Below are 16,635 nucleotides of genomic sequence, written 5' to 3'. Positions count from 1 at the left end.
GTTTCTTACTAGGCTACTATACCCCATTCACGATTTCTTACTTCGTAATGCCTATGCCCTTTAGGCGATTCATTATCAATAGAATCATTCATATATTCAAGTAAGATCAGGCAAGGTAATGATCTCAAAACAAATTCTATTATATATATATAAAATCGTGAATGACAATTAGGTTTAAAGCAAATCACAAAATCAAAGATTTAAAATATAAAACGTCGAGATCTTTTCTATAAGCCGGCCACAGCTTCTGTTATTGTGGACACGACTGCCTTGGATTCATCATGATCCAATTTCTCAGGATATCTCATCTCACTGCTTTTGTTGCTCAATGTATCTTTTCTGAAGTTTTTCAAATCTGCTAATGGTATCTATAACCTTCTGCTTTCTCTGTTCAGTTGCCAATAGGTATGACAATATGTCATTATACGTTTTGAAACCCTTAGCCTTATATGATATCAACTGATCATTTGGATGGAATGTGGAACATTTATATAATAAATCCTCATCTGTAACCACTTCACCACATAGTTTAAGACTATGGAAGATTTTCATCAGAGCAGAATTATATTTGTCCACGGTTTCAAAATCCTGGAACTTGAGAATTTTCCATTCATTCATGGCTTTTCGCCATAATTCCATTGAGTATTTGGATTTTAGTCTTATCCAAAGGTCACAAGGATCCTCAATATTTTGATATTGATTTCTCAGTTCCTCAGTGAGATGACAACGCATAATTGTTATGGCTCTATGCTTTTTACTTTCAATTGCATTATTGCCATCAATGATACATTTCTTGAGTCCTCTAGACTTCAGGGCAATTGAAGTGTTCATTTCCCATTCTGGATAATTATCTCCAGAGAGATTTAGGATGGCATAATCCAAATGCTCAAATCTCGGCATCTGAAATCATATTATTAATCAATTCTTGATTTAGAGTGCAACTAATTCAGAATAATTAGTGCATATGATTTCATAAATCTCTCGACCAAAACAATTTACTACTCGACCATGGTGCGAGACAAGTCGAGAATGCAAAGTCTATATATGATTCTTGGACCACACGGTCACGTATTGTGATGCTTAGGCGTCATGACCATTATAATGTGATGCAACGATCCTAAAGATCGGATCATAATGCAATGCGGGTCATATGACCATCCGGATACTAGGCCACATAGCCACATAGATATGCATTATGCCACACAGCTTTTAATCTCATGATTCAAACAATGCTAGTCAATATTATCAAGCAAAGCCACACGGTCATAATGTACAAACATGATGATCAAATTCGATGCATTCAATCTTATTATTTAGTTGCATATCAATTAGGTTTTACCAATTTCAAGGTTGGTAATGATCAGCTAGATTTTAGGTTTTTTAGAATCAAGTAATCTAGCAACCTAACTTTCATGAAATATGTAAATAATCCTAAACTTTAAACCAATCTTTCAAGCAATGTGAGATTTAAGGTTTCAAGGCCTTTAGGGTTTTAGTTTTGAGATTCAATCAATCTATCAATCTTCAGATCATTAATCATTCAATCAAGCAATATCAATCAAAAACGAATTCAAGCTTTTTAGGGTTTATAGGGTTTTGATTCCAATTATTAGGGTTTCTTAAATTCAAATCAGAAACAATCAATACACAATCAAATATGTTCTAGTGAATCGATTTTTGTTACTAGTCATGAGATTGTCGATTTTAAGTTATATGAATTTTAGGGTTTCATCAAGAACAAGGGGTTTCCATAATAATGGATTAGGGTTTTAGGGTTTCTTCTTCTATGTTCTCAGATTGATGATATACCTTTGTTTGTAGGGCTGAGAACCGGACCACCAAAGTCGGATGAACCTCTATCTTCACCCGTACGGACGCTGGCTCCTATCGGGTCGCGAGTTTGAGGACGGACGCGAGCTATCTGGAACGGTTTTGCGTCTGGTCGCGGATGTGTGCTGAGGACGTTGGACGCGATCTGAGTTGGAGCGGGACGCGTCTTCTTTCTATTGGGTTCGCGGGCGTCTGTTTTGGAACGCGAGCTGGCTGTGATGCCGAACGTGAAGCTGAGGACGTAAGAGATTGTCTGAGCTAAGATCGTATCAGGCTGAGACGGTAAAGCTTCCTGGAACGGATGGTATGCGATCGGGTTAGGGTTTAGGTACGATCGTCGGCTTAGGTTAGGGTTTAGGTGGTTTTAGCGATTTTTCTTTCTCAAGGTTTTTTGGGAATCTATCGTGCTGATAACATGTTGTAAAACTATGAGAAATTTTGTCTGTGTATTATTAATGATCAATGGGAGTTCCTTTATATAAGGATTACAAGATAAAGATAAAATGAAATTGTACAAATCCTAATCCAACATGATTTAGGATAATTACTAAATCATAAACCAACAAGGAATAGGAAAACTAGAATAATGAAAAGTCATGGCCGACTTCCTTTCTCTCTCCAGGTCGCGGCCGCCATCTCTCTCTAGAGTTTGGGCCGTCTCTCTCTAAGGTTTCGGCCGGTTTATGTACCGGGCTGGTTATGGACATTCATCACTTGATTTATAACAAAACGAGAGAGTTGAGAATAAAAAAATCATTTCATGTCGATATACAAACAAATTTGAATAATTTGTTCTTTTAGTCCTTTATTGCTAAAAGCAAAATGCAATTCAGAACGACAATATGGAGACATCAATCTCTGGAGAAGCTCAAACCCAGATTCAGAATATATACCTTGGTGTCGCTTATTAGAAAGGAAAAGGTTAATTGCTGACAAAAAAAAAGGAAAAGGTTAACTTTATCTAGGCCTGGGCGTTTGGGTACCCGTTGGCATTCGGATCGGGTTTTTCGGGTTTTCGGATTTTCGGGTTTACGCTTCTAGGTCCCATACTAAAATTTTATTAGTACGGGTCAGGTTCGGATAATAACACTTCGGGTTCGGTTCAAAATTGTATTGCATCATAAAACCCATAAAGTAATCATATATCGTACGGATTTGGGTTATATCGGTTCGGTTCGGATATAACCAAAGTAAAAAACAAATTTTTTGAAGTAAAACATAAAGAAAAACATCTAAATTAAATAAAAATTAATCTATCACATATAAAATTGATAAAATAACAATAAAATGTTAAATCAAGCATGAAAACAAACATCATTTGTAAACAATATGTATTGCGTTATAGAGAGTAAACTTTTTATTTCGATGAGCAAATTATAAAATACTTATTTATAACTAATTGTGTACTTAAAGCATTTATTAGAATTTTAATATTTATTATTATATAATATTACCACAAATATTGAATTTAATAATTGAAATACTCGTATATATTTCAAAATATTTATATTGACTATTAATTTCGGATTTTTCGGGTTACCCGTTCGGGTTCGGTTAATAACACTTCGGGTTCGGATATTTTTTGTACCACTCTACAAGACCCGTTCGGGTATTTTTACGTTTTGGGTCGGATAACGGATCGGGTTTTTCGGTTCGGGTTCGGTTCGGATTTTGGATTCCGGATTTTATGTCCAGGCCTAACTCTATCGGTGAAACAAAAAAAAGAGTTAATTCTATATTAGAAGGAAAAGAAGAACAGGTGCGTTCTCGGTTCTATCTCTGACATCCCTCGTCGTACTTTCGTAACCTTCTCTCCCTTCTTCCAATCAAATTGTCCGATTATTTATTGAGACCCTAATCGTTTATCTTTTTTTATTTCTGTCGGATAGATTAAGTTGAGTTGACAAAAAAGAAACGTATGTGTGCTCACAGAGTAGGGATGGGTTCTAGAGATTTGATCAGCAGTCTGCCAGACGAGGTTCTTGGGAAGATCCTGTCCTTCCTTCCGACACATATCGCCGCTTCCACATCAGTTCTGTCCAAGAGGTGGAGGAATCTTCTTGCGCTTGTAAACAAGCTCGATTTGAGCGACGCAAGTGGTGGTCCTCTAGGCTTCCCTGAATTCGTGGACAAGACACTTGCTCTCTTAAAAAACTCTTCACTCATCAAGACATTCCATCTCAACTGTGAGCATAGGCACGAAGACTCTCGTGTGGACGGTTGGATCCGCACTGCCCTGGAGCTCGGCTTCTTGGAGGAGCTTCGCTTGGAGACCGTAGGTATGTATTCTATAGAGACCGAGTTCTTCACGAGCAACACACTGGTTGACCTCACGATATGCGATGGATTCTATCCTGACGGTCGCCTCCCACCTGCTGGTGGAGTCTTTTTCCCAGCGCTCAAAAGACTCTCTCTCTTCTCCGTGGCGTTTGCGGATTGTGCCATGTATGATGATCTCGTCCTTGGATGCCCCGTCCTCGAGGAACTGTTCCTGCATTATCCTGATGATAACAATCCCCCGGCTTGGACAGGGGACGTGTCTAGCTCTTCCATCGAGCGACTGACCATCATTCACCATTATCCCGATTACCGCGAAGCTTACGAGTTTGTTTCTTTTACCACGCCCAGTCTTTTGTACCTTGACTACTCTGGTTACGTTGCGGATCAGTATGATGTTGATTTTGATTCCCTTGTTGAAGCAAGACTTGATATTCGCCCTTGGGAGGCATTTACAGATGAGCATGATGATCGTAGTGATTCTGAGGATGATGACAGTGATTCAAAGGATGATGCAGATTCTTTTTCTTCTTGGGATGTTACCGGCCTTGTTACAAAGATAAGCAATATCAAGACCCTTCACTTGTCTTCGGATTCTCTTGAGGTATGTTTTTGATACTTAATTGTTTAAATTTGATTAGCTACCATATTCTCACTTCCTCCTATGATAACATGTTTGTGTTTTGTTTCGTGATTCAGGTTTTTCACTTTTACTGTAGATCAATGCCAGTCTTTCACAACCTCCTTACTTTATCATTTGAGAGTGACAAAGAAAAAGGATGGCAAGTGGTGCCTCTTCTTCTCAACAGCTCTCCAAACCTAGAAACTCTAGTCATCAAGGTAAATAAAACGTTATGAATTTATATGTGTTATTTTATCAATTTCATTTGATCAACATCTGACATTTTTCATCTTTTGCTATAATATTTTTCTACATTAATGAATATGTTTTTTTTTTCCGTGCAGGGCCTTGTGCATAAAGTTACAAATAGATGCGGGGACGCCTGCATTTGCATCCCTAAGAAGAAGAAGAAGGAAGAGGGAGTACCATGCTGTTTATCCACATGTCAAGTGAAGATGCTAACCGTTTCAGGGTATTTAGGGACTTGTAGAGAGCGGAAACAGATAAGTCATTTCTTGGCGAATTTGAAATGTCTTGAAACTGTCAAAGTTGGTGTTCAAGTTGATAACCAACAAGAGAACCATGTTCATAAAAGATACATGGGAATCATCAATGCTCTTATCAAACTTCCCAGAGTTTCGCCAAACTGTCAGATCCAGTTCTTCTGATTTCTCTTTTCTCCTTTATTTATTTTGTCAAACTGTTTAATTTGATTGTCACAACACATTTGTATTGAACTCTATTTTTTTTTTATGTAATATTCTCCTAATTTAATCATAGCTGTTTTTTGCATGAAATCACACGAATGTACAACCTGCTACAATATAGGTTAGATGTTTTTTTTTTGAAAAGAAGTGTAGGTTAGATGTTCCTGCAACAATTTGCTTATTTATCTGAATATTATGCTATAAATCAATCAATCTTGATTCTTGTTTTGCGAGGGTTTCAGGTTCTGATTTTTAATTTATGTTCTGACAAAGTCAAGTTCTAATGAATTCTCACATCGTTTTGAAGGAACTAGTTTCCTAGAAAATTGACAAGAAAGTCCATCTTCAGAGACAACTTCTTTGGGACATCTTAAAATGGAAAGACAGAGCTCAAAGCCATCGATCGCACAGTGAGAGAAAGCATCCGTAAGAACAGGGTATTTGTTTTACTTGATGATGTTGAAGACATGGAGCAACTTAATTAGGTCGGAATAGATTTTAGCTGCGTTGGGGCAGGAAGCAGGATAATCATTACATGCATTTCAGCATTTGTTAAAGCAGCTTGGAGTAGAAAATATATATATATATATATATATATATATATATATTCACCGGAAAAACTTGATTGTGGTGAATCTTTTAAACTCCTAAGTTGGCATGCCTTTAGAACGAGTGAACCTGCTGAAGCATTTCAAAAGCTCTTTGGAAAGTTGGTTGCGTATTGTGGACGGACTCAATGTGCTTAAGGAGAGGTGTCTTATTACAGTCCATGATAACAGACTAATGACGCATGACTTATTGAGAGACATGGGAAGACAAATTGTACGAGGAACATCTCGGGTCACCTTTTGAACGAAGTAGATTTTGGGATCTTGATGATGTTATTGATGTATTGACAAACAATTCTGTAATGACTTTAATCCCTATGGGTTCTCTTTTTTTCTGAACCTAAAATTATTAGGTAGATTTGGGATCACATTAGACTGATAAAATTATTTTTCAATATTAGGGTACAGATCATGAGGTGAAGCCAGTTCAGGAGGTGAATCTACTGTTAAAAAGGTGAATTAGTAACTGTAAACAACAAATCATATAAATACATCTGGATTGTGGAGAGATGACTCCTTTCGTGAGTCCTTCAAATGCAGTGTTTTTTAAAACCGGACCGGCTAGCGAACCGGAAATTTTTTGGATCATAGGTCATTGTGGTTTGATTGGGTTTACTTAGATTAAACTAAATTTAATGATATTTTATAATAATATACATATTAAAAAAAATAGATCATATCAAATAAAATGTTTAAACATCAATAACGTGTAGAAAAAACTTAAAAATAACCATTAAAATCTAAAATCAATATGAAAAGCATATTTAAACTTTATTCGTAAATCTTATCACTCTAAATCTTCATTACCTTTAAAAAAAATTATATACACATTAGGTAAAATTTATATTTTGAAATACAAAGTTCAGAAACGTAAATGTTTCAGTTAATTAAAGTCTTCAAAACAAGTGATCATGAAATAAAATTTAAACAAAGCGAGAAGTAAACAAAAACAATATATTGACGTGAATATTAAACTTTGTGAATCTTATAATTTATGAGTTGTAGAGACGACAAAAGAAAAAGACGAGAGACGATACTTTATTAATCTTTGATAAATCTTATTTTTACTTTAAAAAAAAAGAAAAATTAATTGTTTCATTAACAAAATTTTGGCTTATATACGAACCAGGGTTTGGCTGGTTCATTGGATCGCCGGTTTCCGGGGTTTTGATGGTTCGATAGGGGTTTTTAACGGGTTCAATTTTAGTTGGGTTTTAACATTAACCCAATCCGGGTTTTTTTCGGTTCATGGTTTAACCCGATCCGACTGCCGGTTCGATCCGGATTTAAAAACACTGTTTAAATGATAAGATAAACAGTTAGAAGTAAGAAGAAGAAAAAGTGAAGAAAGTAACAACAGGGAGAAGAACAACGAATGATCAAATTAGAGCATGTTTATCCCTAAGAAACCCAAATCTTAGAGTTTTTTTTTGTCTAAAAAAAAAAATTAAAAAGCAAACCAATCGCGGACCGCCACGAGTTAGTGGAGCCCACGAACAATGTAAGAAACTCACTAAAATCGGTTCTTAATTAATAATTTTTGTAACCGATCCTTAAGAGTTTTGTGGGAATCCACGCACTAAGAACCTCACTAAGGACCTCGGATATACATGCTCTCGGTCCACGCACCGTGTAGAACCGTGGTGTAGAACCGTTATCTCTAGAACAATAATTCATTATGTGGATTGTATAATACTTCACTCGTCAAATTTTACCGCCGTAACTTTTCTTTTAAGTAGCCGTTGATTTATTAAATAGTGCAATGTCACTGTTGACTTGAGCATTGAGAATAAAGAAAACTGGGAATAGAAAAATCATTCCATGTCGATATATTTTATACAAATTTGAAGCGAAAATGCCAGCAAACTTTTAGCTCTTTAGTTCGAAAAGCAAAATGCAATTCAGAACGACAATATGGAGACATCAATCTCTGGAGAAGCTCAAACCCAAATTCAGAACATATACCCTTGGTGTCGTCGTTGCATCAGCGTCTCGTTTTCACGTAGCACAAAACCTGTTCGACAAAAGTCCTGACCGAGTTCAAGAAAACCACACAAGCTTGCTCTTCGGCTACTCTCGCGACGGACGCACTCAAGAAGCGACGAGGCTCTTCTTAACCATCCACCGTTCCGGAGCCGAGATGGACTGCTCAACCTTCTCCTCCGTGCTAAAGGTTTCCGCTACTCTATGCGACGAGCTTCTCGGCAAACAGCTTCATTGTCAATGCGTAAAGTTTGGGTTTTTAGACGATGTGAGCGTCGGCACGTCGCTTGTTGACACGTACATGAAAGGCAGTAACGTTAAAGACGGAAGAAACGTTTTTAATGAGATGAAAGAGAGGAACGTTGTTACTTGGACTACTTTGATAAGCGGGTACGCGAGGAACGGGTCCAACGAGGAGGTTCTGAAGCTGTTTATGCGAATGTATAAAGAAGGGACCGAGCCTAACTCGTTTACGTTCGCAGCTGCTCTTGGAGTTTTGGCTGAAGAAGGAGTGAGTGGGAGGGGGAGGCAGGTGCACACGGTCGTTGTCAAGAACGGTTTAGACAAAACCATTCCGGTTTCCAACTCTCTGATTAATCTCTATCTCAAATGTGGTAACGTTGGGAAAGCTAGAATCTTGTTTGATAAGACTGAAGTGAAGAGTGTGGTTACGTGGAACAGTATGATCTCTGGATACGCAGGGAACGGTCTTGATTTAGAAGCGTTGGGGATGTTTCACTCCATGAGGCTTAACCACGTCCGGTTATCGGAATCGAGCTTTGCTTCCGTTATCAAGCTCTGCGCTAACCTCAAAGAGCTGAGGTTCACGGAGCAGCTCCATTGCAGTGTTGTGAAGTACGGGTTTTCGTTTGATCAGAACATAAGGACGGCTCTGATGGTGGCTTATAGTAAATGTACAGTGATGTGTGATGCTCTTAGGCTGTTCAAAGAGACGGGTCTCCGCGGGAATGTTGTGACGTGGACAGCGATGATCAGTGGTTTCTTGCAGAACGATGGGAAAGAGGAAGCAGTGGATTTGTTTAAGGAGATGAGGAGGAAAGGTGTTAGACCGAACGAGTTCACTTATTCCGTCGTTCTCACCGCTCTTCCTGTGATTTCTCCAGCAGAGGTTCATGCGCAAGTTTTAAAGACTAACTACGAGAGATCTTCAACGGTTGGGACCGCTCTTCTAGATGCTTATGTGAAGTTAGGTAAAGCAGACGAGGCTGCAAAAGTTTTTAGCAGTATTGATGATAAAGACATTGTGGCTTGGTCAGCGATGCTTGCGGGATACGCTCAGACCGGAGAGACGGAAGCAGCTGTAAAGATGTTTAGCGAGCTCACAAAGGGAGGGATAAAACCGAACGAGTTCACATTATCCAGCGTCCTTAACGTGTGTGCTGCTGCTTCCGCATCTTCTGGACAGGGAAAGCAGTTCCATGGGTTCGCTATAAAATCAAGAGTGGAGAACTCTTTAATTGTTAGTAGCGCTCTTTTAACCATGTATGCAAAGAAAGGCGACATCGAGAGCGCGGAAGCAGTCTTCAAAAGGCAGGGAGAGAGAGATCTAGTGTCGTGGAACTCGATGATCTCCGGGTATGCACAGCACGGGGAAGCTATTAAGGCTCTCGATGTTTTCGAGGAGATGAAGAGGCAGAAGGTGAAAATGGATAGCGTAACGTTCATAGGAGTGTTTGCCGCTTGTACACACGCAGGGTTTGTAGAAGAAGGCGAGAAGTATTTCGATATAATGGTGAGAGAATGCAAGATTGCACCTACAAAGGAGCATAATAGCTGTATGGTCGATCTATACAGCCGAGCCGGGCTACTTGAAAAGGCTATGGAGGTCATAGACAACATGCCGTACCCAGCCGGTTCGACCATTTGGAGGACAATTCTAGCTGCCTGCCGTGTGCACAAGAGAACAGAGCTTGGGAGATTAGCTGCAAAGAAGATCATTGATATGAAACCAGAGGATTCAGCTGCGTATGTGCTTTTGTCTAATATGTATGCAGAGTCAGGAGATTGGGGAGAGAGAGCCAAAGTAAGGAAGCTGATGGAGGAGAGAAAGGTGAAGAAAGAAGCTGGTTACAGTTGGATTGAGGTGAAGAACAAGACTTATGCGTTCTTGGCGGGTGATCGGTCTCATCCTCTCAAAGACCAGATCTATAAGAAGGTAGAGGATTTGAGTAGACGGCTGAAGGATTTAGGGTATGAGCCGGATACGAGTTATGTGCTTCAAGATATTGATGATGAGCATAAAGAAGCTGTTCTTGCTCAGCATAGTGAGAGATTAGCTATTGCATTTGGGTTGATAGCTACACCGCAGGGAAGTCCTCTTTTGATCATTAAGAACCTTAGGGTTTGTGGGGATTGTCATGCAGTTATCAAACTGATTGCGAAGATTGAAGAAAGAGAGATTGTAGTTAGAGATACAAATCGGTTTCATCACTTTAGTAGTGATGGAATTTGCTCATGTGGGGACTTTTGGTGACAATATTAAAGAGAAATACATTATTCAAGCATTTTATAAAACACTAGTGTCTCAGCCCGTACTAAATAATCTTAGAAATTGTGAATTTGACAGCTATACCTAAAGGGGAAGGCCCTTTAGAACTTGCATTGTGGTTTGAATTGCTCCAGGTTGCCTAGGTCCACAGGACATCCATTTACCATCAAGAACATTGCATCTTGGGTTTTGCGCACAGGATCAAAACGAACGTCTTTTACCTGCAGGAGCCAGAAAGATTGTCAGGACAAAGGCTTATCTATCTAGTAGCTACTTGGGGGCAAACTGTGGAAAACAATAAATCACTAGGGGCAAGTTACTTGCACAGACGGACACATCTGAACCAGAAAAGCCCTCTGTCTTGAGTCCTAAATATTCAAAATCGGGTTCGGTTAGCCAATGAGGAGGTTTGTCTCCCAAATGGACATGTATAAAACTAAAGTTCTACAGAAACATGTTCGGTTAGATATTACATTTTTAATTTTATTTTACTAATCATTTAAAAAAAAAAAAAAATCTATTTAAAAGGTTAGAATGTTGAACCATACCTTTATGCATTAATAAATTTGATTTTTAATTATATAAATTAAAATTCTCAAAACATTATTAAAAATAATTATAGTTTGTTTTTATATAAAACTGAATTAACCAAACCAAACTAAGCTAAAATAAATATAGTTTTAATATGGTATCTAACTTTTATAAACAGAAAATAAACAAAATTGAAATACCGTTAAAACCGCAAATACAACCCACTAATACGGTTGAACCGCAAATACTGTCTAAACCGGTAAATTGGATAAGACAAAAGCCTAGGGCGTATGTGGCGGCGTTGAGGGCACTTTCACAAGAAAAGGTCAAAAGCAATTGACAGCACAAACGCTTCTCTCTTCCGCCTCTCGACTGCTCGAAAATGGGAAAACGAGACAAAAAACCCAATCGACGTCGCCATAAAGGAGAATTCTCGAATGACGGCGAAGATTTCTACGATCAACACCCTCCCGCTGCTCCCTCCGTCGTCGACGAAGACGAACAAAACTCCGAGGAAGAAAGCGACGAGCTTCAGCCATCCTCTGATTTGCCCTCAAAGTTCCTCTTATACCAACAATCAGTGCAGGTGTAAATAACACTAAGCTTCAAGACACTCTATAATGTGCAATGTTCAATCAAATAGCTATGAGATAGATGATTATTGATTTAGCCGAGCCTAGACTGATTTTTAGAAGACTGATGATGTGTGTTTGTGGTGCAGTCACCAAAAGGAGACATAAGCTACTTGCAGAAGTTCTTTCTGATGTATGTTGGTGGAAGGCAGCCTCTCCATTTCCAAGAAGACTTCTGTGGGACCGCTCTCTTAAGGTTTCTTTTCTTTCCTTCCTTCCTCTTGCTTTAAACACTCATCTTGCAATGCTCTGAGAATAAAAATCTTTTTATTGCTTTTCGAATAGTGCGGAGTGGCTGAAGGCCGACACGAGGCGAACTGCTGTAGGGCTAGATTTCGACCTCGAGGCGCTGGAATGGTGCATGGACAACAACATCAGCAAGCTCGGCGCTGACGTGTGTTCGAGAATGTCTCTTCTCCATGGGAATGTTTTGACCCCTCTTGACGCTAAGCAAGTGACTTCCAGATCCCACGAGCTGATGCAAAACATCAGCTTGGATGATGAGGTTGAAGAAGATCCCGGAGTTGAATCCTTGGAGAAAGATGGGTTACCGAAGAGGGATATCGTGTGTGCTTTCAATTTCAGTTGCTGTTGCCTCCACAAACGCTCGGAGTTGGTTACTTACTTCAAGAATGCGCGTGAGGCCTTGTCCAAGAAAGGTGGTATATTCGTTATGGATTTGTATGGAGGTGCTTCTGCAGAGGGGCAGTTGAAGCTTCAACGCAAGTTCCCAACTTTCACGGTAAAAATAGAAGTTTAAACTGTTAATACTTCATGTAGAACTGTACTAACGATTATCTAAATCTTAATTGCAGTATACGTGGGAGCAGGCTGAGTTTGATATTGTTAGTCGCAAGACAAGGATCAGTCTTCACTATCACCTTCAAAAGCAGAACAGAAAGATTCGCCATGCTTTTTCTTATAGCTGGAGACTGTAAGTGGGCCCTCTACTCTTCTGCTTCCACATTCACCTTGTTTCTTTATGTCTAAAGATTAAGTAGCACGTGTGTGTGTGTGTGTGTGTAGGTGGTCATTACCGGAGATAAAAGACTGTATGGAAGAAGCCGGGTTTAGATCTGTCCATTTCTGGCTCAGAGAAATGCCAGACGCTTCTGAAATGCGTAGAACAGATGGGTTTGGTGCTGGACGAGATATCAAGTACGAAGAAGTCAAGAACTTTCAACAGTGTGATGCTTGGAATGCTTACATTGTTGCCGTTAGCGTTTAGTTTTGTGTACTAAAACCTTTATAGCAGAGGTTTTATCCGAGTCCACCCCAACCATCACTAGAGAATCGGTTATGCTATCTTTTGGTCAAAAGCTGTGAAACCTGACACTTCTTTGCCACTTTAATGAGATCCTCTTACCGACTTTACATTTGATTTTTGTTTGTCACATACTAGTTGACTTTTATGCCAAGAAGGGAAAGTACATACAATCCAACAACACATGCAAAAGACATTCAAGTGTTATTAATAATACATACAAAATTTAATGTACCTGAATCATATGACCATGCTTGACACCAGTGATCACTGATCTGAGCTAAAGGATGGTTAGGACTTGAAACAATTTTAAAAAGAAGAAATGTCTTTTTTTTTTTTAGCTTGGACAAACAAAAATAATTATTTAAATGAAGAAAAACGAATTTATACAATTATTTGTAGAACCCACTGCGGATGAGAATTAAGAAGGCACCACTGCGGTGTTTGAGTTGTCGATGTTCTGATCACAGAGTCGAGGTGTGGGTTTGTGTTTTGCGGAAACCCACGGGTAAGCGGAGCAGCACGAGCCACGAGTGCTTGTTAGTACAACTATATATATATATATATATTGATATAATTGATTATGATAAGAAATATCAGTTATATCTACATCCAAAATACCAGAAACATCCATCCATATGAAAATAAACTTAAACACGAAATGCTAAATTTATTAAAATGATAATAATAGTTCATAACAATACACCCATATATAGATATCATAATAAAAAGCTGCCTCCCGTTAGAATGCATGGAACAACCGATCGATATTAACGGCGTCTAGCGGCGGTCTCACGCTGGCAGTTGAAGAAAACAGCTGCAACGGGGAGGCCGAGATCGTTCTCATATGCAAACATCCGAGTGTTGAATTGGTCTCTGTAAGACGGCACAGAAACCACACTTCCTCTACGGTTCTGCTTGAAAAGCAAATACACAAATCGGTGGATCCCTATGTTTGGCCGAGGCATCTCGTACCCTACTATTTCCTTTCCTGTTTTGTATTTTTTTGAAGAAAATATTTAAACCAGTTGACATGTAAATGAAATTAAATATTTTTGTCGTCTACATTGATTAGAGTAATTTCATGCTGTACCTCGTACAGTTTCTAAACTTTAACTGGACCGGTTATAACATGGCGGTGACACTTTGTTTTTTGAACAACGGTGACACTAATACAAACAAACATATTACAGATCTAGACCGTATGAAACTAATTAAGAGTGCCTACTTATACTTTAGTGTTTTTTTTTTGGAATTTTATACTGAAATAAATTGGCATGTTCACGAAACTTTGGTTTAAAAGTAGATTATAATAAATACAAACTCTTAGGTTACAAATCTGGATCATATATAAACCTAATGAAGAATGCATATATTTATATGTAATGTCATTTGTTTGATTTACTAAAGTATATATGACTTACCAAATGTCACGTCGGTTGTCCCTGGGATATCGGTAACAATCCTGACATATATCATTGCAAAAACTGTTACATATGTATACAATCACATGTTTCTTAACCAAAAAAGGAAGGAATAAATTTTACCAGTGCAAGTGCTCCCTCAGATAAGGATCACTAGGTCCAGGAACATCAGGATCAGTCATGACCTGATTGACATATTCGATATTCATGAATCATGAACATATCTACACGTGACACAAATAAATATCTACATAAAGAAACACATGTATTTGCAACAAAGAATTCGCCGTTGCTTTACAAAAGCAAAGAATACGTTCTTATTTTACCAAAAAAAAACAAAGAATACGGAACATTAATATAAAATAAAGATTCCCGAAAATGCAAACTAAATCTGAAAAATAGGAGTTTTATGAAACAGGTTTTGTATGTACCATTCTTAAAAATTATCACCACGGTAAAATCTGTGAAAAATAACAACTACTCTACCATTATACATTCTACTTCATAATTAAGCTAAGAGATCCGTAAGACTAAAGTCATTATTTTTTTACTTTTCAGGTTTCTTTGTTTTACAAGATCGATGAATAATTGAGTTTTTTTAGAAATGTTTTTTTTTTCTCAAACAAGTTAAGAATATTTTTTGCATCTTATGTCGTAGAGTGATAATTTTAAAAGAATAAGCAGAGTATTGACATTTCACAAAATATACCTATATTTCAATATTTGTAGATAGTCTCTTTAGAAGTTGCACCAAAAAAGTCTCTTTAGAAGAACTAGATAGGAAATTATAAGGTTTTTTTTTTGTGCAAAAATTATAAGGTTTATGTATTACATAACAACTAACGAGCAATGAAGGGAGTTATATTAAGTAAACAAAACGACTAAGCAATATTTGTATTAACATATATGATAAAAGTTTGCGTACCAAAGTGAAGAATGACCTCATGTCACCCCCATGAACTTCAACTTTGGGTTTGTTTGTAACTGCAGAAGGGAAAAGTTCATGGCCATTGTAGACTTGCTTGTCGCAGTTATAAGTCACTGTCATTTTCACCGCCTGCAAACAATTGTCCACAACGTCTCCGATTACTCTCCCAACCATAAGCGGGTCTGACGATATCCGGGACATCTAGATTGCTTCTTTAAGAGCTCGAAGAAACAAATAATAACTTTGAAGGATAAGGAAATAATGTTTGAAGAGATTGTGTATGTGTGTGTTATTGCGGGGATAGACAAGCGTAGGCTTGCTTTGCGGGATCGGATATGTTAATATTGATATAGTGAAGACATAAAGTCAGAACACCATGTATTTATAGTATTTAAGAGAATAAGTGGCCATACTGAATTTGATTTGACGTTTAGATTCAAGGAACTTCTATATATATATATATATATGAAACTAGGGCGGACCATACTTTAGTTGTGATCTAGGTTATTAAGTTTTGTACGATTTTGTGGTTGTGTTTTAGGTTTGCATTTGCAAGAGATGTATATGATAATGATTTTTTTTTTTAAGTTTTATGTGAAGAGGAATTATATGTGATAAGATATATTTTACTTTAATATGTTTCTTTTAGTATAAGTTATTTAATTTTCTACTTTTTTTATTGTCGGGTTTTTACATAGTTTTTTTCAGTGAACTATCGCAAATATATATTTTTATTTTCATATTAGTATTAAAATTATGGTTGAGATTTTTATTTTAGTATTTTAGTTTTCATATTTATTTGAATATAAACCTTACATTTTATGTTCACGGTATTTACAAAGCATAAACTTATTTTACCATTAAATCCAATTTAATGGATATTTTGTATATGTTTAATTTATTCTAAATTTGTGAAACATTAATTCACTATTTTTCTATAAACATTTTCACTACTGTTTCATTATTATTGTTTTTGTAAGTACCTACTTATTTCTCTTATAAATTCATGAAAATGTAATATTTTATTTTACTTTTGATATTAGTTTTACTTTGATTTTGAAAGTAAGTAGAATGAAATTTTCAAAACCCTAATCGAATGGATTTAACACAAATCATTATTTATGCTATATTTATTTCTTGAATTTAGTTGTATGTTATTTTATTAATTTTTATTTAAAATGATAATTATATGATCCTAAAAAGGTATTTGCTAATTCATTATAACAAATGTTATATGTATCGCCGATTCAACTCTGGTTTTATAGGAAAGTGTTGACTGACTTAATTATGAATTTAGGTTGTTCCTAAGTGTTTGAGAGT

The 16,635-nt window shown here is 37.2% G+C and overlaps 4 protein-coding genes across 6 annotated transcripts; 3 read left to right on the top strand and 1 right to left on the bottom strand.

Moving 5' to 3' along the window:
* Positions 1–3,560: 3,560 nt before the first annotated feature.
* LOC106424225 (putative F-box protein At1g21990) lies at positions 3,561–5,506 on the top strand. 3 transcript variants are annotated; one of them, XM_013864979.2, is made up of 4 exons: positions 3,561–3,632; positions 3,720–4,711; positions 4,807–4,947; positions 5,074–5,506. In XM_013864979.2, the coding sequence occupies exons 2-4, from the start codon at positions 3,749–3,751 to the stop codon at positions 5,395–5,397; spliced, it is 1,428 nt and encodes a 475-aa protein (XP_013720433.1). In that variant the 5' UTR covers positions 3,561–3,632; positions 3,720–3,748; the 3' UTR covers positions 5,398–5,506. The 3 variants fall into 3 exon arrangements, with proteins under 3 accessions (XP_013720433.1, XP_048612441.1, XP_013720435.1); XM_048756484.1 differs by having other exon boundaries at positions 3,571–3,589; XM_013864981.3 differs by having other exon boundaries at positions 3,581–3,632; positions 3,763–4,711.
* A 1,661-nt stretch (positions 5,507–7,167) lies between these two features.
* LOC106424224 (pentatricopeptide repeat-containing protein At2g27610) lies at positions 7,168–10,613 on the top strand. The gene has a single exon (XM_048756483.1). It carries the CDS (start codon positions 7,939–7,941, stop codon positions 10,519–10,521), a length of 2,583 nt encoding a protein of 860 aa, XP_048612440.1. The 5' UTR covers positions 7,168–7,938; the 3' UTR covers positions 10,522–10,613.
* A 747-nt stretch (positions 10,614–11,360) lies between these two features.
* Positions 11,361–13,080, top strand: BNAC04G39230D. The gene is made up of 5 exons (XM_013864983.2): positions 11,361–11,653; positions 11,789–11,895; positions 11,985–12,441; positions 12,515–12,633; positions 12,726–13,080. The coding sequence occupies exons 1-5, from the start codon at positions 11,450–11,452 to the stop codon at positions 12,925–12,927; spliced, it is 1,089 nt and encodes a 362-aa protein (XP_013720437.1). The 5' UTR covers positions 11,361–11,449; the 3' UTR covers positions 12,928–13,080.
* Positions 13,081–13,559: 479 nt separating this feature from the next.
* On the bottom strand, positions 13,560–15,728 carry LOC106424291 (protein CENTRORADIALIS-like). Its single transcript, XM_048756482.1, has 4 exons — positions 15,313–15,728; positions 14,511–14,572; positions 14,388–14,428; positions 13,560–13,954 (listed from the first exon to the last, which is right to left on the bottom strand). The coding sequence occupies exons 1-4, from the start codon at positions 15,514–15,516 to the stop codon at positions 13,734–13,736; spliced, it is 528 nt and encodes a 175-aa protein (XP_048612439.1). The 5' UTR covers positions 15,517–15,728; the 3' UTR covers positions 13,560–13,733.
* Positions 15,729–16,635: the final 907 nt, after the last annotated feature.

The sequence above is a fragment of the Brassica napus genome, chromosome C4 (assembly GCF_020379485.1).
Source record: "Brassica napus cultivar Da-Ae chromosome C4, Da-Ae, whole genome shotgun sequence".
Lineage (NCBI taxonomy): Eukaryota > Viridiplantae > Streptophyta > Magnoliopsida > Brassicales > Brassicaceae > Brassica > Brassica napus.
This window is presented reverse-complemented; position numbering and strand designations above follow the sequence as displayed.

Excerpts from the sequence above, each read along its gene's own strand:
- LOC106424225 (XM_013864979.2), top strand. The coding sequence starts at position 3,749 with ATGTGTGCTCACAGAGTAGGGATGGGTTCTAGAGATTTGATCAGCAGT. Across the intron at positions 4,712-4,806 it reads TGTCTTCGGATTCTCTTGAG|GTTTTTCACTTTTACTGTAG; the intron begins GTATGTTTTTGA and ends TTCGTGATTCAG. Across the intron at positions 4,948-5,073 it reads TAGAAACTCTAGTCATCAAG|GGCCTTGTGCATAAAGTTAC; the intron begins GTAAATAAAACG and ends TTTTCCGTGCAG.
- LOC106424224 (XM_048756483.1), top strand. The coding sequence starts at position 7,939 with ATGCAATTCAGAACGACAATATGGAGACATCAATCTCTGGAGAAGCTC.
- BNAC04G39230D (XM_013864983.2), top strand. The coding sequence starts at position 11,450 with ATGGGAAAACGAGACAAAAAACCCAATCGACGTCGCCATAAAGGAGAA. Across the intron at positions 12,442-12,514 it reads GCAAGTTCCCAACTTTCACG|TATACGTGGGAGCAGGCTGA; the intron begins GTAAAAATAGAA and ends TCTTAATTGCAG. Across the intron at positions 12,634-12,725 it reads TTTTCTTATAGCTGGAGACT|GTGGTCATTACCGGAGATAA; the intron begins GTAAGTGGGCCC and ends GTGTGTGTGTAG.
- LOC106424291 (XM_048756482.1), bottom strand. The coding sequence starts at position 15,516 with ATGTCCCGGATATCGTCAGACCCGCTTATGGTTGGGAGAGTAATCGGA. Across the intron at positions 14,573-15,312 it reads TGAGGTCATTCTTCACTTTG|GTCATGACTGATCCTGATGT; the intron begins GTACGCAAACTT and ends TATGTCAATCAG. Across the intron at positions 14,429-14,510 it reads CTGAGGGAGCACTTGCACTG|GATTGTTACCGATATCCCAG; the intron begins GTAAAATTTATT and ends GATATATGTCAG.